The 23,993-nt window shown below is 38.2% G+C and overlaps 1 protein-coding gene across 2 annotated transcripts; it reads left to right on the forward strand.

Annotated features, from left to right (window-relative positions):
- Positions 1-18: 18 nt before the first annotated feature.
- Positions 19-22,972, forward strand: UTP15 (UTP15 small subunit processome component). Of its 2 annotated transcripts, none has more exons than XM_060093036.1 (13): positions 19-213; positions 3,231-3,399; positions 5,044-5,136; positions 5,256-5,440; positions 6,577-6,755; positions 8,001-8,126; positions 9,690-9,825; positions 11,960-12,044; positions 12,873-13,022; positions 14,183-14,284; positions 15,787-15,920; positions 16,091-16,149; positions 17,095-22,972. In XM_060093036.1, the coding sequence occupies exons 2-13, from the start codon at positions 3,310-3,312 to the stop codon at positions 17,313-17,315; spliced, it is 1,560 nt and encodes a 519-aa protein (XP_059949019.1). In that variant the 5' UTR covers positions 19-213; positions 3,231-3,309; the 3' UTR covers positions 17,316-22,972. The 2 variants fall into 2 exon arrangements, with proteins under 2 accessions (XP_059949019.1, XP_059949020.1); XM_060093037.1 differs by lacking the exon at positions 19-213 and adding an exon at positions 1,684-1,767.
- Positions 22,973-23,993: the final 1,021 nt, after the last annotated feature.

A 23,993-nucleotide genomic window follows, 5' to 3' on the forward strand; every position in this document is an offset into this window, starting at 1 on the left:
CAGGGCTGCGTGCGTCTCGGGAGTCTGCGCCATCACGTCACCTTCGTGCGACACGTCTCGCCGTTCTGTTCGTGGCGTGTTTCGGCGGCTCCTTCCAGGATCCGCGTGACCTTCCGCATGTTCTACCGCACTGTCCGGGGAGGGGGCTGGCGGAGTCCAAGAACTTCTCCTTGAGGCCGGGGAGTCTCGGTGGACCCTCCGGGGCCATCGGAGGTAGGTGAAGGGGGCACCCAATGGGGGTGGCCCAGACTCACATCGGGCCTTCCTTGGTATCTAGCATGCTCCTCTGGGGTTTCCCAGTTTCCGCGGAATAGCTAAACTCCTTAACCAGCCTCTCAGGATCCCCACAATTTAGCTTCGACTAAATTTAGATTTTCCTCCTCTACAGTCACGTCACGTCCACACCTACTGTCCACCGTCATTAGTCCCCGGAGTAAGCCACACCCCTTTAGGCTGATTTCCATCTCTTTCTTTGCTTGTGAGGTTCCCTCAGTTTGCAGTGCCCACCCATGTTAAATGGTTAATTCGTTTTAATGTTAAACTTAAAGGCCCAGCTGAATTGCACACTTTCTGGCAGCCGCCCAGTTAGAGTTAAAAATCGCTTCTGAGCGCTCCGTGTTCTGTACGTTACTTATAGCATACATTTGGTATTCTGCATTGTGATGTAGTATTACCTATTTTTCATTTAGTCTCAGTTTCTCAGCCTCTAACCTCTCCTTGATCATTTTCTTCCTATTCATTTTCACATGACTTGCATCCGTGCCTTTTCTTTGTCTGTCTTGCTTCCCCTCCCCTGCTTTTAATGCTGTTCCTCACTTTAATCTGGCAAACCACTGTTCCTGTGCCTCACTTTTTCCTTCTAAAGCTTTAAACGATTTCTTTCAAGGCAGAGTTATGTACTCCTTTGCCTATACAGCTGACCCTTGAGCATTGCGGGGGAGGGGGAGGTTTAGGGGCCCCAACCTTCCTCTGAAGGATAACTTACAGTGGGCACTCCATATGCGCGGTTCCTCCTTATCCAGGTTCCTCCACATCCTGGGTTCTGCTTGTGCATTCAAAAAAAAAAGGAAATTCTGTAGTACTGTAGTACTTATTGAAAAAAATCTGCCTCTAAGCGGACCCACGCAGTTCAAACCCGTGTTGTTCAAGGGTCAGCTCTGCGGTAGTAAGGGGCGAAGGCCCACAGGCTAGATCTGGCCCAGTGTCTGTTTTGGGGTATTCAGTGAGCCAAGAATGATTTTTAGAGATGAATGTTTGCAATCTATTTGATGATAGGAAACACTAACTTTGAACCAGAGTAAGTGAAATATTTTCCCCCTCCTCCAAAAAGTCCCATTCCTTTCATTCATAAACAAAATATTGAACTCATAATTATTTGGGGCGGTTTCCTTAGTAAAAAATTGGGACGTTTTTCTTTCATGCTATATAAATAACTACATAATATCCTCCATTTTGCCTGTTGGCCTGCGAAGCCTAAAATATTTATTATTTGTCCTTTTACAAAAAACTTTGTGGACTTGTGCTCTATAGCAGTGTTCATACAATAGACCACCTGTGATTTTAATTTTGTTTCCCATATAACCCAGCACAGTGCTTCCTTTCCTTCCACAAATATTCTTTGAGCACTTGTTTTTAATCTTTCAGATATGAAATGTTCAATTCAATGGGAAAAAGAGGTCATTACAAATGCAGTGTGATAATGTGCATTGACAGAAATACAGAGTCATGTAGGATTATAGAAGACAAGCCCCTGACCCAGCTTAGGAGGTGAGAGGTTTCTTGGAGGATGTGATCCTTGAGTTGGACTTTAAATGATAAATAGGAGGTAGGTAGAAAGAGGTCATTCCTGCCAGAGAGGACAAATGAAGAACAACGTTGAGACAAGAAAGAGCATGGTGTGTTAAGGGAATAACGAGGGAAGCTGGAAAGGTAAGCAAGGGCAAGATCACAGAGGGCCTTACATGCCATGTAAAGGAGCTTGCACCTTCTTTTCCAGGCAGTGTTGGGCTTTGTAGCAAAAGCCAGATTTGCATGGTAGTTAGGTAACTGATGGCTATTTGGAAGGTAGGTAAGGGAGTCAGGGAGACCTTTAGATGAGAAGATGCGAATTAGAGCAGTGGAACTAGGTGGAGTGGACATGATGGAGTTTAGAAAAATTGGGGAGGTAAAATCAGCTCTTGTTAACTATTTGGATGTTAGAAGTGAGAAGGAAGGACAAGTCAAGGCTGATTCCAGATGCCAGTTACCAGCTGAAATGAAGAATATTGGACTACATGAAGGCACTGACCATGTCTGTTTCACTAACCATAGCACCCCAGTGCCTAAAACAGTGTGTCCTACACATTATAGGTACTTCAGTGAACAGAAAACTTTTTAAATCATTGATTGCCGTGTTTCATCAAAACCTTTAAAATATGCCACACCTATTTATTTTGGTGTTACTGATACGGTGTTTTCAGGCTTTTGGGAAAGATGAGTTGCACCACTGAATCATTCCTCTGATATAATTGAATCTCTGTTGCAACTGAATGGTTCTGGAAAGACATTTCGGCCTAATTACACGTCAGTTAAAGTTTTAATTAATTTTTATTATGTCACTTTAATTTAGAATTTAATTTCAGAATTGCTTTATTCTTGTTTTCTTTCTTACTGTTTAAACATTTTAAAATTAACTTAATTTTAAGCTTCTACATCAGAATATTAGATTTTTATTTTAAGCTTTTAAATTTAATTTTAATCTTCTGCATTAGAGTATTAGCTTTGTTTTCTTGTCTTCTTGGCAATTTTAGGCTTTCAGGAAGTCAGGTCCCTAGATTATGTTCTTATAGATTAAATGTCGTTTTAGGTTAATTTCAGGGAACATTTGTATTTGCAGTTTCACCTTAACATTTTCTGTCGTCAATAAGTGAATATTCTAAGCCAGTGTGTTTCTAAATGCTTTGGCTACTGGGTGGCCGAACCAGATTTATTCTGGTTGTAAATTGGTCAGTTAGGTGTGGGAACATTTGTTTGTAGCCTCTGCCTATAGCTGAGTAGATAGTACACTATGGTAGCCCTATCTGTATTCTTCCTGCTTCCTTTAGATTGTCCCTTCTGTATTAAAATTAAGTGGTTACTGATCACTAATCTATAAGCTACCACACAGCTTTCTGAAAAGATGCAGAGTGAAAATCATAACTATATACAGGTTTATGAATAATAATGTGTTTATAAAATGCTTTCTTTTCCAGACGTGAGGCAGAGTCGCTGTATTTCTAACATCAGTTTCAAACTATTTGCCCTTGGATAACAGTGCAATTCTATGAAAGTATGGCTGGTTATAAGCCTGTAGCGATCCAGGCATATCCTGTACTTGGTGAAAAAATCACCCAAGATACACTGTACTGGAACAACTATAAGGTAAGTATAGATAAAATTAAGGGAGGGAGGTGTTTTACATTTATGTCAATTTCTTCAGCATATTTTATACGTTGGATATGCTAATAGAGAGCTAATAACTAAAAATAATCTATCAGCAGCTTATAGTTTGGGTGGAAAATTTGATATCTGATATTTTTTTCTTGGAGTTATATAAAAATAAAAACCCATATTCCTTAATCAGTTTAATCATAGAAGTTATCTAGCACAGAATGGATGATTAATCAATGCCAAAGGAATTAAATTTTAGAATTTGAATCTCATGAAAGAAGTGGTTTTTTTTCCCATTTTTCTTAATCTAAGGAGGAAGTGATGCAAAATTAATTCTTCTAGACTATATGTAAAGGCTAACATGATTTTTTTAAAAAAGCTGAACAACTAAACAGAAAAATGGGAAAAGATTGGGATTGGGAAGTTATAGAAAAAGAAGTTTAAGTGGCCAATAAATATATTAAAAGAGCTTCAGCTTCACTCATAATTGAAGAAGTGCAAATTAAAACAATAATTGGATTTTAGATAATTTATTGGATAATAAAATTATTGGATAATAATTTGTATACTTTTTCATCTTATATTGGCACAAATGAAAAATTTTGAACATCATTGCTACTTGAGGGAGGGAAATTGGTGCAGACTTTCTGGAGGACAATTCTGGCATTATCTATTATGAAAAAAATACCTTCTGGTCATGTAAGTTCCACAGCTTGGAACTTACTCTGAATATGAATGAATATACTCTCCAGAATTTGTGTGTAAAGTATGTTATCTTTATGTATAAAGATGTTCATTGAAGTGTTATTTGTAATATTAGAAATCTCAGGGACTTCCCTGGTGGCGCAGTGGTTAAGAATCCACCTGCCAATGCAGTGGACACAGGTTCAAGCCCTGGTCCGGGAAGATCCCACATGCCGCGGAGCAGCTAAGCCCGTGCGCTACAACTACTGAGGCTATGCTCTAGAGCCCGTGAGCCACAACTACTGAAGACCGCACACCTTAGAGCCCATGCTCCGCAACAAGGGAGGCCACCGCAATGAGAAGCCCATGCACTGCAACGAAGAGTAGCCCCCGCTCACCGCAACTAGAGAAAGCCTGCGTGCAGCAACAAAGACCCAACGCAGCCAAAAATAAATAAATAAATAAATAAATTTAAAAAAAAAGAAATCTCAGAAAAACCTGTTTGTTAGTAGTGAACTGGTAAATTATGATGAATCTTATAATGGATGATAAAGCTGTTGCTCTTATGCAAAGTTATTAGCTAAGGTGTTAATAAGTGAAAAAAAGGCAAGGTGCACAGCAGCCTGTGTGATATGATCTTCGTGCCAGTTAAAAAATACATGGTTAAATATGTGCTGGTTTAGGCATAACTTTTCCTGGTAATAATCACAGAAAACTCGACAGCTAAAGAGAAAAAGTGGGGTGTGGCTTTTCAACCATATATTTATTTACTTTAATGGCCACAGAGATTGTATAGGTGATGGGATTTGGATCTTTTTTGCTTTCTTCATACTTCTGTATTAAATACAACTTAGTTACTAAGAACAAAAAGAAATTGTTAATAAGAAATTATATGCTTAAATATGTCTTACCAGTTGTAACTTTGTTAATACACTATTATTTTTCATTAAGACCCCTGTTCAGATCAAGGAGTTTGGTGCAGTGTCAAAAGTAGACTTTTCTCCACAGCCTCCGTATAATTATGCTGTCACAGCTTCTTCAAGGGTAAATATAATCTTTGTTTTTCTTTTATGTAGTTTATATTTACTACTGTTCTTGAGCCATCTAGTAAAATACTGTGTTTGTTTGTTTGTTTTAATACTGTGTTTTTTATCTTCTTGTAGATTCATATTTATGGCCGATACTCCCAAGAACCTATAAAAACCTTTTCACGGTTTAAAGACACGGCATACTGTGCTACTTTTCGGCAGGATGGTAGACTGCTTGTGGCTGGCAGTGAAGATGGTGGCATTCAGCTTTTTGATATAAGTGGCAGGGCTCCCCTCAGGCATTTTGAAGGCCATACTAAGTAAGAGACAGTTGTTTTGTTTTAATTTATTTTTTATTAAGCTATAATTAACATACATTATATTAGTTTCAGGTGTACAACATAATGATTCACTATTTGTATATATTGTGAAACGATCACCACGATAAATTGGGTTAACATCTGTCACCATACAGTTACAGATAGTTGGTTTTTATGTGTTTTTGTTTTGTATTATTGTAAGCTCTACTGGTTTTACAGGCTTTGAAAAAAACAGAGTTCTGTGAAGATTATGTACCGTCATGGACTTTATTTTCTGGTTGTTCTAAGACAGTGCTTAACTTGGTTCAGTCCTATGGTCCAGTTTGATGGGGCTCATGAATTTCCTAGAATTGTATGTGACATTTTAGGAGATGTGTGGTTATCTGTGGAGATGTCCTGTAGCTTTCGTTAACTTCTCAGTGAGTTCTGTGACCCCGCTGAGGTTATAAACTGCTGATCTAAAGGCAACCTCACAACTATTAATGAGAACTCTAAAAGCTTGGACTATATTAGAGGTTGTTATTTTGAAATCAAGTTGGAAGGTGGATTTTTTTCTACTTGGATTTTGTGTTTTGCCCCTTTATAAATTAAATGGCTAGGGACAGTTTTATATCTTTCAGGATTACCAATGTCGTCGCTGAAGTTTGCTATTGATTTTAAATCTCAACAGTGTTTTTTATATTATCAGGATAGTGTTAGTCCATCAGTGAAACATTTTAAATATAACAAGTTCACTTAATATGATCCTACTTAGTGACAGTGTCCTTAGAATTTTTTAAGAACTACCCATTTTGAAAATTTCAAATTAAAGTACCTTTGTGCCAACATTTAGAACATTTACTTTCTGTTGAGGTCCTAAGTAGAAATGTTAACTTATTATAAAATATAATTTTAAGGCTACTGTTTAATATTCTTATTAACTTCATAGTACTAGGGGTATATAAATTTTAAATTGGCTTGGGGACAAATACCTGTTTTAAAGATTTTCTTATTCTCTCATGATTTCTCCCTACAATTATTCACTGAAACTGAGCTGCTTTTTTTGTTGTTATTTTGGGAAGAGGGGTGTTTGATGTCAGAAGGTGCCAGAAATAATTTTTCCTTGCTTTTTAATATACTGATCCTTGATCTTTCAGAGCAGTTCATACAGTAGATTTTACAGCTGACAAATATCATGTGGTCTCTGGGGCTGATGATTATACAGTTAAATTATGGGATATTCCAAACTCCAAAGAAATTCTGACATTCAAAGAACATTCTGATTATGTGAGGTGTGGATGTGCTAGCAAACTGAACCCAGATCTCTTTGTAACAGGTTGGTGAAATCTTTTTCTTCCTTCCTGAAGTTGGTAATTTTATTGATATACTTTAATATTGCTTTGGGACTCTTTTGAGATAGAGGAGTTTTTTTTTTTTTTTTAAACATCTTTATTGGATGATAATTGCTTTATAATGGTGTGTTAGCTTCTGCTGTATAACAAAGTGAATCAGCTATACATATTCATATATTCGCATTTCTCCTCCCTCTTGTGTCTCCCTGCCACCCTCCCTATCCCACCCCTCTAGGTGGACACAAAGCACTGAGCTGATCTCCCTATACTATGCAGCTGCTTCCCACTCGCTATCTATTTTACATTTGGTAGTGTATATATGTCCATGCCACTCTTACTTCATCCCAGCTTACCCTGGGATAGAGGAGTTTTAAAAAGTTGTATAAAAAAATATGTCTCTGTTTATCCAATTGTTTTATTTTCTTTTTCTTTTGGGGATTTTTTTTAATGAAATAAGCTTTTTTATTTTAAGTTTATGACTCAGACTTAAGGCAAGGTGTTTTTTTGTTCGGTTTTTTGTTTTTTGGCTGCATTGGGTCTTCGTTGCTGCGGGCCGGCTTTCTCTAGTTGCGGCGAGCGGGGGCTACTCTTCGTTGCGGTGTGCGGGCTTCTCACTGCGGTGGCGTCTATTGTTGCAGAGCACAGGCTCTAGGCATGCGGGCTTCAGTAGTTGTGACACACAGGCTCAGTAGTGGCTTGCGGGCTCTAGAGTGCAGGCTCAGTAGTTGTGGTGCATGGGCTTAGTTGCTCCACGGCATGTGGGATCTTCCCGGACCAGGGATTGAACCTGTGTCCCCTGCATTGGCAGGGGGATTCTTAACCACTGCGCCACCAGGGAAGTCCCTGGGGATTGTTCTTATCATCCTCCAGATGTGTTTGGAAACATCCTGTACTCTGGTTTTCACAGGTTCTTCAGCAGCCAAGAAACAGAGATAGTGCAGTTCAGTCTTAATGGGTGCCTGTGCAAAGATTCCCAGGCGACTCAGTAGTGACAGTAGTCTGAAGATAGGAATCATTTAAGATTCTGTGTAGGTTAGTGCTTCAGAAACAGTCAACAGTACCAGAGGGTTTGGAAGTACTGTGTCTTCATGAGTATACATATGTCTTTTTAAAATTTCATCTATGCTTCTTCTCCCTTTAAAGTTTATGTTTGATTACGCACACACACACGTATAATTTTTGTTATTTTGAGTAGTGAAACTCACATAGTACAAAAATTGACATTTTAGGGTCATATGATCACACTGTGAAGATGTTTGATGCACGAACAAACCAGAGTGTTATCTCCGTTGAGCATGGGCAGCCAGTGGAGAGTGTCCTGCTTTTTCCCTCTGGAGGTCTTCTGGTATCAGCAGGTATTTCTTTTAAAAATTGCTTTCACCAATATTGTTCTTCTTGAGTCAGATATTTCTTTATTAGTTACTCTTTATAATTTGTCAGTGTGCACTTGAAATGCATGTCTCAGTTTTTGCTCAGACAGTTGATAAGTGGCACAGGCAAGCAATTTTCACTTATTGAGTAGCTAATATGAGCCAGGCACTATGCTATTATAAATATATTATCTCCAGTCCCCTAGGTGAGCCTACAAGATAGTTCTCCCTCTGTTTTGCAAAAGAAAATAAATAAAAGTTTTAAGTAATTTGTCCAAAACAAAGTGGTAAGTGGCAGATCTGAAATCTCAGAACTTGAGAGCCTTCATTGTGTACTTAATCTAAAAATCCAGGTCGTACTCCTGCTGTTGTTCCTACATAAGAGCTCTGCGGCAGATTTTGAAAACACAGGTTCTTTCAGATTTAGAATCAGGCTTATCTCTTTTTATGTGACTCTTGATTGAAATGGCCTCACCCAGCAAATAGCTGATTTCTATCAAGTTGGAACTGAGGTGCATTTAAAAAATTATAATGGAAGACGTAAATTGTCTTTTTTCATTTGTTAAGTCAAAATTAATGTGTTGACATTAGAAGAATACATAGGTAGTGTGTAGCTTTGTTTTGTTTTGTTTTTTGCTTAATTCTAAAATCCAAATAGAAGTTATCCTGTTTTATACTCTTTTCCCCAGTACCTATTTGATTTCAAAGTAAGTTGATAATATTGTCAGAGTTACCTGTTTTTCTTGCCATTATTTTGAGAAATGGAAGTATATACAAGTTGAACAGGGAGAGTGGATACCTGTATGCTAATCTCCGTCGTGTAAGTAGCTAATTGTGTGGCCTTGGGCAATCCTTTAACCAATATAGACCTTGAAAATGAGAGGTTGGGCCAGATCAGTGGTTTCAAACTGTGATCTCTCTCATGAGCTGCTACATGTGGGGAGACAGGGACTGCAAATTGGGTTCCAGGCGCTTTTACATAGTCAGGATAAGTAAGAACTTCATCCCCTCCCACCCCCAGCCCCCCAGCCTCTTTTTCCATTTTACCTACTAGACTTTTGCTTAATATTTCATTGAAAGAAAAGATGCCATAATAAAAAAATTCTTTTTAAACCCCTGGATTAAATTGCCTTTAAAGATGCTTCCAATTCTTAGACTAAAAGTTATAGAGTTTTTCAGTTTTGTTGGGATTCACAGAATTTTTAGGAAATGAAATCTATGTTATTCTTTCCCATGGTTATACAGAATTCCTTTTGTAGAATGATTTTATTTTAATTTTGTTAAAATAAAATCTTTCTTGATTATACTCCTTATTTTGCCAGGCAGTTCTGTGTACTTTACAAATATGAAATTATTTAATCATCATAACAGGTTTTTGTGAGGTAGGAACTGTAATTATTATCAGCCACCTACCCAGTAAATAGTAGACCCAGCACTGAAACAGGCAGTCTGGCTCTGGAATCCCTCCACTCCATGCTGTGGAGTGTCCAGTGAAGAGTGTTTTTCAGATCTTTTCATAATCAAACTAATGATTATTTCTTTTTATAGGAGGTCGTTATGTTAAAGTCTGGGACATGCTAAAAGGAGGACAGTTGCTAGTGTCTTTGAAAAATCATCATAAAACTGTGACGTGCTTATGTCTGAGCAGCTCTGGACAGAGGTTACTTTCTGGCTCACTGGATAGGTTAGCATTTTAATTTTCTTTCTGGATCATTCTTAATGTACACATGTTTACTGCTTGAGGAAATGAGTTATTTCTGCAGTATTTGTGATAGAATAAATATTCTACCAAATGATTTCCATGAAAAAAATCTATTGAGTTGAAAATAGTTTTGACATTTCATTTACATATAGCAAACTTATTTTCCCCCTTGAGGTAATTTATTGATTTATATACTTGAGGAATTTTATTGAACCATGTGAACGTTAATCTTTTAAAATAATTTCTATTATTCTGTAGTTTTCTTTTAAAATCATTGTATGTTTGTATATTTTGAAATATTTATAATGAGTATGTGTATATATATTCTAGCTTGTATTCTTTTTTTTTTTTTTTTTTTTTTTTTTTTTTGCGGTATGCGGGCCTCTCACTGTCGTGGCCTCCCCCGTTGCGGAGCACAGGCTCCGGACGCGCAGGCTCCGGACGCGCAGGCTCAGTGGCCATGGCTCACGGGCCCAGCCGCTCCGCGGCATATGGGATCCTCCCAGACCGGGGCACGAACCCGTATCCCCTAGCATCGGCAGGCGGACTCTCAACCACTTGCGCCACCAGGGAGGCCCTCTAGCTTGTATTCTTTAAAATTTAAAACTTCATGTAAAAATTTCTATGCATTAATGTATAGAAATACATATTTCCAAATATTACTATTTTCAGTAGGTATTAGTGTTTCATTAATTCATGTTCTAGAACAGTGCTGTACAATAGAAATATAATGTGAGCTACATATGTAATTTTAAGTGTTTTACCAGTCATGTTTAAAAACTAAAAGGTACTAGGTAAAATTAATTTAATAATATATTTTATTTACTCTAAAATATTATTTCAGTATGTATGCAATGTAAAAATTATTAATGATAGACTAGAAGCAAGTTCAGCATCGAATACATGCCCTTAATACAGTAGTAATACTTTACAGTTAAAGTGAAATAAATATACTTGTGTTTAACAGAAAAATATGTTATACTGCCTCAGTTTTAAAATTTAAGTTGATTAAAATTAAGTAAAATAAAAAATTCCCTTCTTCTTTTTCACTGACCACATTTTAAGTGCTCATTAGCCACATGTGGCTAGAATGATGGCCCAGTTCTAGAATTTACTTATATTTATCTATTGTTGGTCATTTTATTTCCATGTTTCCCTTTTTCACTGATATGGAAAGCCTTGGTTTTTCAGCATGTTTATTAAAAAGTATACATATTTTAAAAGCTAGAAAATATTTCTAATACAGAGGAACTTACTATGTAAATATATAGCAAATTCTCTGCAATGGTGTTACTAGGCAATTTGGGACTTGATTTTTAGATGTGTCCTTCAAAAGCTAGGTGTAAGTTCGCTCTATTCATAGTAGTTCTCAACCCAGAGTGATTTTTGTCCTCCAGGGGGCTATTTGGCACTATATACGGACATTTTTGGTTGTTGTCACAACTTGGGGATGTAGTGCTGTTGGTATGCAGTGAGTAGAGCCCAAGGATGCTGCTAAATATCTTGCGGTGCACAGAACAGCCACCATTTCAAAGAATTATCCTGCCCGAAATGTCGATAATGCTGAATGAAGTTGAGAAACCCTGCTCTTTCCGATGAACATTCATGTTGCTTTTTCTTTACTTTCAAGTTTCATTTTCAGGAGATAGTGGTCTATCCTTCTGGTGGCTGGTTGAAGTCTTTATGCAAGCATAACAATGAACAGTTCATTTTTATTTTTTTATTTTATTTTTTTCCTTTTTTTGCGGTATGCGGGCCTCTCACTGCTGTGGCCTCTCCCGCTGCGGAGCACAGGCTCCGGACGCGCAGGCCCAGCGGCCATGGCTCACGGGCCCAGCCGCTCCGCGGCATATGGGATCCTCCCAGATCGGGGCACGAACCCGTATCCCCTGCATCGGCAGGCGGACTCTCAACCACTGCGGCACCAGGGAGGCCCAACAGTTCATTTTTAAAAGAGATCCAGTGATGAATTAGTTTGTAACTAATATTATTAATCATTGTTTTTCTTCATTGTTGTATAAGTTTTAATATTCATATATTGAGTTTCAAAAAATAGAAATTTTACCTTTTTGCTCATTTCCAAGATGATTTGTGACAAAGCTTTCTTTTTCATTAGGAAGGTGAAAGTATATAGCACAACTTCCTATAAAGTAGTCCACAGTTTTGATTATGCAGCTTCAATTTTGAGTCTTGCACTTGCAGTAAGTACTTTTAGCTCTTTTTAAAGCTTTCACTAACCTTGCCTGTTAAATGAAACTAAAATGGAATATTAGGGTTTATCTTTGTATTTGAATAAGTATTATTTTCTTCTCACCACATTAGATAATTGCTAGAACGTGTAACTTGTTTCAGTAACGAGGCATGAATTCAGATTTAGGTCCCACTCACTGCATAGCTTGAAACTAACTGCACTATTGTAGGCATTGTTAACACTAAGGACAGGACCTGGAAAGCAGGTAAATCTCTCTTCAGTACATTTACCCCAAGGGTTAAATACTCCAGAAAGTCAAGTTGGCTCTCTGAGCAAAAAAGGAGAATAGGGGTCAACACAATGAAATGTCTCCTTTTCTTTGTTAACTGCTCCTTCTGGAATGTTCATTGTCAAGTTTCATGAGCCATTGAGGAGGAATAGATTTGAATACATTATATAGAAAGTGGGAGGGGAGAAGTTATTATAAAATATTTTCTTGACAAGATTGTGGAAAGTCATGCTACCACATCATTCTTTTTCTAGGAAGAGGATGTGGGAAAATATTTTGGAAGTTTCTTAAAACGTCATTAACTGTGTATTACTATACAAACTGCCAGTGATAATTTCCAAGTATAATTAAAAGTTCTGTGAATATAATAGTATCTTGGAGGAAAAAAATGATTTTATTCTAACTTTTTGTTAGAGTATCTATATCTGAATGGAACTCTTGTTGAAAGTATGGATAAGTGGCAAACACATTATAAATGGTATTTTGAAGAAAATGTAAGATGAATTATGTGTTAGGAATATACTAACTTATTTTTCTAACTGCTTTTAGCATGAAGATGAGACAATAGTTGTAGGAATGACCAATGGAATACTGAGTGTTAAACATCGGAAATCTGAAGCAAAGAAGGATTCTCTTCCCAGGAGAAGAAGGCCTGCATATCGAACTTTTATTAAAGGAAAAAATTATATGAAACAACAGGTATTTATATATTTTGTGTAATTTCTTTTAGAGGTAAAATTTGTTAGAGTATCCAACTTCATCCCTGCGCATTACTGAAAAGTGTCGTTCACATGGCATTTAGCTTCATTTTGCTTTTCTCTACCTCATTTATCTCCACGTTGCTAGATTGGGGACATTAACTTAATAAGTAATGGGAAATAAGAACTGTACTTCTTAATGCCCTGAATCATAACAATAGTATGGTGCTCAGAACAGTGTCTTTCACGTGCTGTCTGATTTGATCTTGTAAACAACCCTGAAAAAGAGTAGAGCCAATAATATCTCCATTTGGCATCTGAAGATGGAGAAGGTGGAGATCTAAGGAAATTGTGTTGATCCAGGATTTCTTTTTTTTTTTTTTTTTTTTTCCTTTTTGCGGTATGTGGGCCTCTCACTGTTGTGGCCTCTCCCGTTGCGGAGCACAGGCTCCGGATGCGCAGGCCCAGCGGCCATGGCTCACGGGCCCAGCCGCTCCGCGGCATATGGGATCCTCCCAGACCGGGGCACGAACCCGTATCCCCTGCATCGGCAGGCGGACTCTTAACCACTTGCGCCACCAGGGAGGCCCCAGGATTTCTTTACTGGGACTAGATGGCAGTTTCTTTGATTCTTGTTTTCTCTTTCTGCTGAATCACTGCGTGCTATGTAAAGAGAATTGCAGTGAGTAATGTTTGCCCAGAACGGAGGTATCATGTATATATCGTAAGTTAAAATCAAAGGACACTAAGAACACAGGGATGTGGCAGATTATTCCATTTTCATTTAATCGACAATATGGGCATATGACCTTTTTTTTTTTTTTTTTTTTTTTTTTGCGGTATGCGGGCCTCTCACTGTTGTGGCCTCTCCCGTTGCGGAGCACACGCTCCGGATGCGCAGGCCCAGCGGCCATGGCTCACGGGCCCAGCCGCTCCACGGCATATGGGATCCTCCCAGACCGGGGCACGAACCCGTATCCCCTGCATCGGCAGGCGGACTCTCAACCACTGCGCCACCAGGGAGGCCCTATGACCATTTTTTATGATACAGTTCAAGGACACCACAGAACTATGAAAAAATACCACTATGAAGAAGTTTATTTTGAATGAAGCTCTAAAAGGATATTTGATTTTTCTCTGTAAATTTACTTTTCAATGCAGGATGACATTTTGATCAACAGACCATCAAAGAAACACCTAGAATTGTATGACAGGGATCTGAAAAACTTCCGGATCTCTAAGGCACTTGACAGAGTCCTTGAGGTGAGTGAGGAATGTGTGTGTGTATATTTTTTTAAATTTTAATTTATTTATACTCTTTCTACTTCAAAAAAGTGGATGTAATTTGTGACACACACATATAAGTAGGTTGCTAAAATCATATTGAATATGAATACCCATACTATAGAAAGATGCATAAACTTAGGCTATGAATATATACTAGAGTTGAACATAAATGTATATTCCAGTTTCCTAGAAGCAGGTAAAAAGGATAATGGATTGAATTTCATAATTGTTATTATCAGATAAAGGAAACATATATATTTATATTTTAGAAAAAATACACACCGTTTTTTTCACACTATAGTACAGAGAAATTTATCATGAGTTGTTTTTAGTTGGAACACGAAGAAAAATATAGGAATCATGTGATAGTCTTTATGTCATTAGAAGATGCAGAAATATTCTCAAGCATAGGATTATGTATTAACCCTTTGTAAAAGCCAAAGACATAATAATAAATGCCACAACTTCTGTAGTGTCATTTCAGCAAATAGGTAACCAAATACAATTCAAGTAAGAATTCACTTATAATAGGATAGAGCTAAAAACCAATTTAGAGCAATGATGGTTAACTTGGTCCATAGATTTCTTCTCTCAAATACCAGTTGTGTCAATGAGTTTTAATAAGGGCTGGATGGTAATCAATTTTATTTATTTATTTATTTATTTTGTTCACATCTTTATTGGAGTATAATTGCTTTACAATGGTGTGTTAGTTTCTGCTTTATAACAAAGTGAATCAGCTATACATATACATATATCCCCATATCTCCTCCCTCTTGTGTCTCCCTCCCTCCCACCCTCCCTGTCCCACCCCTCTAGGTGGTCACAAAGCACCGAGCTGATCTCCCTATGCTATGTGGTTGCTTCCCACTAGCTATCTGTTTTACATTTGGTAGTGTGTATATATGTCCATGCCACTCTCTCACTTTGTCCCAGCTTACCCTTCCCCCTACCCGTGTCCTCAAGTCCATTCTCTGTGTCTGCGTCTTTATTCCTATCCTGCCCCTAGGTTCTTCAGAACCATCTTTTTTTAGATTCCATATATAGGTGTTAGCATACGGTCTTTGTTTTTCTCTTTCTGACTTTCTTCACTCTGTATGACAGACTCTGGGTCCATCCACCTCACTACAGATTGTGTGTGAATTTTTTATTAAGACTTTTTTTTTAGAGCAGTTCTAGGTTCACAGCACAGTTGAGGGGAAGGTACAGAGATTTCCCATATACTACCTGCCCCACACATGCATAGCCTCCCCCCTTATCAACATCCCGACCAGAGTGGTGCATTTGTTACAATTGATGTATCTACAAGGAGCTTATTTTTAAAAGGATCATTTTGTTTCTTGCCTTGTCATTACCATGACTCAAAACTGGGAAGAAAAAAACCTGTTTAAATTTGGTAATTGTTAGTGAGTTCCAAGACTATGATTTTTTTCTTGTACTGTCTTGTCTGCTCATGTTGACTCTGAAAAATTTTCTAGCCCAGTTGTGCAATAAAGACGCCTGAGATAACAGTTTCCATCATAAAGGAGCTAAATCGAAGAGGAGTCCTTGCAAATGCCCTTGCAGGTCGAGATGAAAAGGAAATCAGTCGTGTTCTTAATTTTTTGATAAGGTATGTTTTATGTCTATGAAGCGCATGTATTTTGCATCTGAAATTTTATCTCCAAATTTACTTTTAGTTTGAGCTTTGTAAAGAACTGACAGAACAGTTTAGTAAATCTATTTTAAGGATTTTTTTCTTTAAGTTTGCAGGTTTCAGTAAACAGAATTTTTGCTTTGTAGGAATCTGTCCCAGCCAAGATTTGCCCCTGTTTTGATTAATGCTGCTGAAATAATTATTGGTAAGTAGCTGTTAAAACCTGAAAAATTGTAGCATACTTGCAGAAGTAGAGATGTCAAATAATGAAATCAAATAGATTGATATACCTTGTCTTTATCAGTTCTCCAGTGAAGACTTCATGGAGAAAACAAACAATAGTAGTAAATCAGTGCATTTTAAAGTGGGAGTAAAATGTTTACAATGGATTGGCTTTCAGTTGCTGGCACCAGGGTTATTATAATTTTAAAAGTTTTTTCCTTAAATACCTGCAATGACCATGACTAATTTTTTTTTTTTCCCAAAGAGCACAAACTGTATTTTCAAGAACAGAAAAAAATCTCTAGTGCTGAAAGATATAGTAAAAAGCAGGCCTCTCACTGTTGTGGCCTCTCCCGTTGCGGAGCACAGGCTCCGGACGCACAGGTTCAGCGGCCATGGCTCACGGGCCCAGCCGCTCCACGGCATGTGGGATCTTCCCAGACCAGGGCACGAACCCGTGTCCCCTGCATCGGCAGGCGGACTCTCAACCACTGCGCCATCAGGGAAGCCCCCATGACTAATTTTTTTTTTTTTTTTTTTTTTTCTTTTTGCGGTATGCGGGCCTCTCACTGTTGCGGCCTCCCCCGTTGCGGAGCACAGGCTCCGGATGCGCAGGCCCAGCGGTCATGGCTCACGGGCCCAGCCGCTCCGCGGCATATGGGATCCTCCCAGACCGGGGCCCATGACTAATTTTTAATGGGAAAATGAAAATAAGTCAGAACCTTAACACTGTACTTTCTTTAATAATTTCTTTTTGAAATAACGTTTTTCAGATGGATTGTTTACTTTATGTAAAACATAAGTTATAAAATAAGTACAGATTTTTCAATGTCTTTTATATTTAATATTTTTGTACTTTTTCTAAATATTGCTGTTCATGTATTGTTTAGAAAGATGTTTCTAGTAAATGTGTTTCCTCTCTTTCTAGATATATATCTACCTGTGATTGGTCAGTCACCTGTAGTTGATAAAAAGTTTTTGTTACTTCAAGGACTTGTAGAAAAAGAGATTGATTACCAAAGAGAACTACTAGAAACCTTGGGGATGATGGATATGCTTTTTGCTACCATGACAAGGAAAGAAAGCACTTCTTTGTTGCAGCATAATACATCTGATGGATTTCTAGAGAACAAGAAGATTGAATCATAGTGTGTGCTTAACAGGACACATAAGAGCTCCTAACTTGAAATAGATTTGATGCGGTTGATTACTGGGAGGAGAATCTCTTTGATACATTTTAAAAAACTATTTACAGAAGCAATTTTATGGAAGAGACTGGAATAACTATGCTTGGAAAATAAGAACCTGTTTTTAATCATGGTTTTCCATGTGCTATTTTGAATTATCTCCTGGCATCTTCAGCTGGAAGATGTTTTGGTCATAGTGTATGTCCATCTTGGACAAGTTGACATTAATTTTTTTTTTTTCTTTTGCGGTACGTGGGCCTCTCACTGTTGTGGCCTCTCCCATTGCGGAGCACAGGCTCCAGATGCGCAGGCTCAGCGGCCATGGTTCATGGGCCCAGCTGCTCTGCAGCATGTGGGATCTTCCCGGACCGGCGCATGAACCCGTGTCCCCTGCATCGGCAGGCAGACTCTCAACCACTGCACCACCAGGGAAGCCCGACATTAATTTTAATACAGCAGAGTTCTGTTTCAGCATTTGAGTAGGCATTCAGAACTCTGGAGAGGGTTTCAACTAGGAATCCTGCCAAAGGAACAGGGCTTTACTTTTCCCTCTATCCTGGAAAAACAACAACAACAAAACAAATGGCAACAACAAATAAATTATTTCTTCACTCTAATCGGGGCATTTGGGATTCCCAAGCCCCAGCTAAGTTTGCCTCCCTCTCCTTGATGCCATCCCTTATCCCAGGCCACGTGTTCCACCTAGCTGGTAATTGGGCTATATCTGTTCCAAGTGTGGCAAATTAGTGGCCAACTCTGAATAATTGACCCTAGTTTGACCTGTATTCAGAGAGTGTGATGAGGCAGATTTCAATACTAAAAATTGTGCTCACCAGCCCATGGTTCTTTTTCTTTCTGTAATCTTGACTGTGCTTCTCAGAACAAGGTCTGCAGGTAGGCCTTACAGACCATGTTTTTCCTCTTCCCCAAATATGCAGCCTTTCTACCAGCTTTTCAACTTGCTTCAGGTCAGCAGAATGATGAAATTTGCCATGTCTCTTGTGATTAATAGCCTTTCACCGTTTTTCATACATATTGATACATTTGGAGCTTATCTAGTAGCTGCCTACCTCTGAAAACCATTTGATCTGTGTTTAGGTTTTTTTTTTTTCCTCTATTCTTAACATCATTTTGTTTCAGAACCCCAAGCCAGAGTAGCTTGTTTTGGAAAATACTTGTGTTTTTTAAAAAAAGTTCAATGTAAATCACATTTTTTTATAAAGAAATTCATATTTTCTTCTTGGCTTTCTGAGATGTATCAATTTTTGGTGGATAGTCACTGGCTACTGATTTCTAGCACGCTGATTCCTAGCACACTTGCTACCTTTTCCACCTTCCCCCACTTCCTTAAGTAGTTAATTATCTGTAAGGAAATGTCAGGCCAGAATTCTTAGTTAAAGGAAGATTTTGTAATTGCAGTCTCTTAAAATTGCAGTTCTGTGAATTCAGATATATATATATATATTTGGTTTTTTTTGCAGTACGCAGTACTCTCACTGCTGTGGCCTCTCCCGTTGCGGAGCACCAGCTCCGGACGCTCAGGCTCAGCGGCCGTGGCTCACGGGCCCAGCTGCTCCGCGGCATGTGGGATCCTCCCGGACCGGGGCACAGACCCGTGTCCCCTGCATTGGCAGGCTGACTCTGAACCACTACGCCACCAGGGAAGCTCTCAGATATATTTTTTTAAAGCAGAAAAAAATATTCCTATGTTCTGATAAGGACATCTGCTCAACAGAGGGTCTGGTTTCCCCCTCATGAATTGATTTAAGCAATCATGAAGCCCAGTGGCTTATAAGAAACCAGGAGTTTGTTCCCTGAGTAATTATGAGATTAGTCAAGGTTAGAAACTGTGTCTTCATGTTAAGAAGGGTTAATTTATTTAAATAAATTTAAAGCTTTTTTAAAATTTTAACTTCATAAATACACTGATAGATTGGATACTATCAATACTAAGAATGAAAGGTTAAAATTCTACCAAAAAACTAGCTGCCATCAACTCACATGTGACAAGGGTTTTCCCATACATTATTTTATTTGATTCTCACCACAACCATCCAAGGTTGGTATTCTCATTTATCATTGAATTTACTACAGTAGTTAATTCACCCTTGAATTCCCCCAAGCTTGAGTTCCTCATGCCAGCACCCTGAACTGGCCTGCCTGCTGGAGCCCAAACCACTCATTCTCTTTAACAAAACTTCATAGAGTGCTGCTGTCTTTAGATGAAATATGTAACGATTACAAATTTTCGAAAAGGTTAGGAAACAATTCCCATAGCCATCAATACTTCAGTGTTAAGTTCAGGAATAGTTTTTTATAGTCATTGGGACAAAATGTAGTATTTGCTATTTCAAGTAGTATTGGAACATACTTGGCATATTACAGTATAACACTGGCCTTCATTTCCAACTTAAAATGCCTCACAGATTTTTAGACTTGTAAATTTTAGTTGAAATGTATTTTAAGGTCTTACAAAGCCTGCAGAAATACTGAAATATGTCAGAGAACTTAGTCACTGTACATTTAATTTATTATATTTATAAGAGTTAAGTACTTGGGAAGGTTTTGCTTGTTGGATCAAGCATTTGAAGTGCTGTTTACAAGAAAATATCTTAAAAGTATAAATGCTATTAAACTGTTTAAAGGACTTTGGGTTGTAAATGGGATTGTTTAAAGAAATTTAGTCTGTTCAACTTAAATCAACTATCAAACATTAATTAAAAGCCCCATTTAAAATGATTATTAAAATATAGTAGTTTATTGAATGAAATGACAGACTGCATGCTGGTGGGGATAATCCCTCTAGAAGAGGGGGAAACATGATTAGAGAGAGGGGACCAGTTGCTGGAGCAGTGTGCTTGGAAGGGGGCATGGGACTGAGCGCCCAAATGGAATGGTTGGCTTAGACAGCAAATGAATAGTTTGGGCATAGTTCAAGAAGGAAGGCAGAATGGCACAGATGTAATTAGATGTATAGCTGTGGTGCTGGGGGTTTGTGGAAGTTCTTTACTAAGTTCCTTTATGGGAAAACACCACCAACTGAAACAGGTTGGAGAAGGAGGAGTTCAGAGGTTAGGAAGTTTGAGGAGAGAACAGAAAATGAATACTTCTAGGGAGGTCAAGGGCTTATACTCTGGAGTCCTCTGCCTGGGTTTGAACCTTGGCTCAGCCACTCGCTAGCTGTGTGCCTTTGGTCAAGTTATTTTACCATTTTGTATTTCATTTTCTTCATCTGTTAATCAGACAAAATCACAAAAGGTGCTTGTGAAAATTGAGTTAATACCTGTAAAAGTAACCTAGAATATTTCTGTTGTTCACTATTGTTGTTGGGGGAATGGATGGACTAGAAAAGGAAGTAGCATTACCAGCAGCACTAAGGCCCACCTGAGGTTAGTGCCATGGACTTAAAGTGGACTGTAGCTCACCATAAGTCCACGAGGTGGCAGTATTACTTCAAAAACCATGAGAAGCCCGCTTTTTCCACAGCCCTTTCTCTGAATCAGTTGGGTATTGCTAAGTCATAAGGTGAGTTCTCTCACAAAACAACCAAGATATTTGGTCATTGTAATGTTGACACAGTGGGTTCAAAAGTCATTGATAATTATTATTAGATGCTAGCCAGAAATACGAAAATAAAATCTAACCTACGACCTTTTTTTTTTTTTTTGCGGTACGCGGGCCTCTCACTGCTGTGGCCTCTCCCGTTGCGGAGCACAGGCTCCGGACGCACAGGCTCAGGGGCCATGGCTCACGGGCCCAGCCGCTCCGCGGCATGTGGGATCTTCCCGGACCGGGGCACAAACCCGTGTCCCCTGCATCGGCAGGCGGACTCTCAACCACTGCACCACCAGGGAAGCCCTAACCTATGACCATTTTGAATTAAAGATTAAACCTTTCAACATTGTAGAATAATGGAAAGAACATGAGCTATGTGTTCCTGGGTAAGTCCCAGCTGCCCTGGGCCTCAGCTTCCATATCTGTTAAATGGGGCTAATATCACTTCCCTTGCAGGATTGTTGTGAGGATAAATACAAATACGAAAGTGTCTTACCTGCATTACTGTGTTTTTCACGTTTGTGATTGTGGAAAATCTACTTGCCCTGCACTATTTGGGAACCTTTTCTTAGCTTTTCTGATTATTAACATCATTTGGATCATTTAAGGGTTGGGTTGAAGTTTTCTATTATACTAGTATAAAGGATGTTTTTAAAATAAATTAATTGCATACGCTATTAAATAAGGGGTGTAACTGATTTGAGAGAGGCTGCTTACAAGCATTTTGAAAGTAAATGGTATGATTTGCATTAGGTACAAATAAGATAGTAACCCCTTATTCATGAAAACAAGATGTGAGTTCCCATTGGATCATTAGTGTCATAGTAGAAACTTTAAGCAGAATTATGTCTTTAAACACATATATTAATGCAGACTTTCCTTTATTCAAATTAACTATATTAGCTGTGACTGTGTGATGGCTGTATTGACCAAAAGGTTGACAATATGAACTATGTTAATCTAACGAGGGTTTGCAATTTTTCTATAAACATTTCTATAAACACTGAACTCATAAGATTTTTAAGTTTTTTTTATTTTTATTTATTTTTGGTTGCATTGGGTCTTCGTTGCTGCGTGTAGACTTTCTCTAGTTGTGTCGAGCGGGGGTTACTCTTCATTGTGGTATGTGGGCTTCTCATTGTGGTGGCTTCTCTTGTTGTGGAGCACGGGCTCTAGAGTCCACAGACTTCAGTAGTTGTGGCACGCAGGCTCAGTAGTTGTGGCACACAGGCTTAGTTGCTCCAAGGCACGTGGGATCTTCCCAGACCAGGGCTCGAACCCGTGTCCCCTGTATTGGCAGGCGGATTCTAAACTACTGTGCCACCAGGGAAGTCCCTCTCATATAAGATTTTTTTCGAGGTTTTTTCTTAACTGAGATATAATTGACATTATATTAGTTTCAGGTGCACTAACAGATAGAGGCTTGACAAAGTCCTACCAATTAAAAAAAAAAACCAAAAACCAAAACAAGTCAAAAGCAGTTTCCTCATAGGAAACAAGTGAGAAGCAGTAGTCAGATTTTTTCTTTTACTGTTATCCCCTTAGAATAAAAGACTTTGAGGTCTACGTGCCTAACTCATACTTATCTTTCAGTGGGAAGAGGTCTAAGTGATAACGAAGAATTGAGAAAATGAAACAGCCAGTTGCAGTGAAATTTGTTGATAGTAGCATATATGAGCTTCCTTATTCTGTAATTTCTAGGAGAATATTATGAGCTCATAAACATGATTTTCTACTATGACATTATTACCCATAAACCTACACGTAACCTAGTGGTTTTATTTACTTATCTTGTGAGTGCGTTACAAGTTATTTAAGATAGTGCAAGTCAGTGCATTATTAATGGTAGGAAACTCTCTGGTCAACTTTTGAAGAGGACCTTGTATAATTCTGCTTTAACAATAAGTATAAGGGTGATCAAAACTGGAAAATTATGGACAAGAATAATAATAATGGTTAATACTAATAATATACTTACTAAGTCACTGTTCTCACCAATGACGTATACTAATTTATTTAATCTTCACAACAACTCTGGAGTTGGTACTGTATCAAAATTAACTGTTTTTGCAAATATGTATTTCTAAAATGTGTGAAGTTAATACAAATTAAACACAATGAGAAAACAATGCAACTATGTGAGATCATGGGTATGTTAATAGCTTGGTTTTAGTAATCACTGTACATCAAATCATCACACTGTAGACCTTAAACACATACACTCATATTTGACAATTTTACCTCAATAAAGCTGGAAAAAAGAAAGAATAAGAAAAGAAACAACAAGAAGTAACCACAGATGCTGAGGAAATTTAAACAACTTAATAAGCTGGAAAAAAGAAAGAATAAAAAAAGAAACAACAAGAAGTAACCACAGATGCTGAGGAAATCTAAACAAGTTAGAAGAGTATTTGACAAAACTTTATTCAAATATATTTTAAAAGCTGGATTACATGGATGCTTTTCTTGAAAATATAAATGAACAAAATAGGTCCCAAAGAGACTGGAGATTAAAGCAACACTGAATAGGGAAGTAATTGAGAAGGTAATCTGAGGAGCTCTGGACTCAAATGTATTAGTAAATTCTTTCAAAATTTCAAGGAGCAGAAAGTTCTAATGTATTTAAACTGATCTAAAACTTACAGAAGAAAACTTCCAACACCATTTTCTGAAGCCAACACAACACAAATGTAGACCTGACAAACCTCTTTTTGGTAGGTTGTACTATTGTTCAAAGTATTGCTGCCCCTCCTGGGGGACAGGTTGCAGTTCTTCGGACCACAGGCATCTGCCTTGCCTCTAGGACTTGAGGGCCTCCTGTAGTAGGATGACATATCCCCACCCTGTGGAAGTCAGGTGTGGTCATGCAACTTGCCTTGGCCTATAAAATAAGGGCAGAAGTGACATCAAGCCACTTATAAGCAGAAGCTTTCAAATCCAGTTCATGGTTCACCAGATCTTGCTTCTCTTGCCATGAAGACCAGCAACGTGCCAGATCAACTGCTTTATCTACCTCATCCCAGAGGGAAGACGACATGGAGAAGAGACACAGTAGATACATGAGTAAGAAATAAACCTGTGATAC

The sequence above is a fragment of the Mesoplodon densirostris genome, chromosome 3 (assembly GCF_025265405.1).
Source record: "Mesoplodon densirostris isolate mMesDen1 chromosome 3, mMesDen1 primary haplotype, whole genome shotgun sequence".
In the NCBI taxonomy this organism is placed as follows: domain Eukaryota; kingdom Metazoa; phylum Chordata; class Mammalia; order Artiodactyla; family Ziphiidae; genus Mesoplodon; species Mesoplodon densirostris.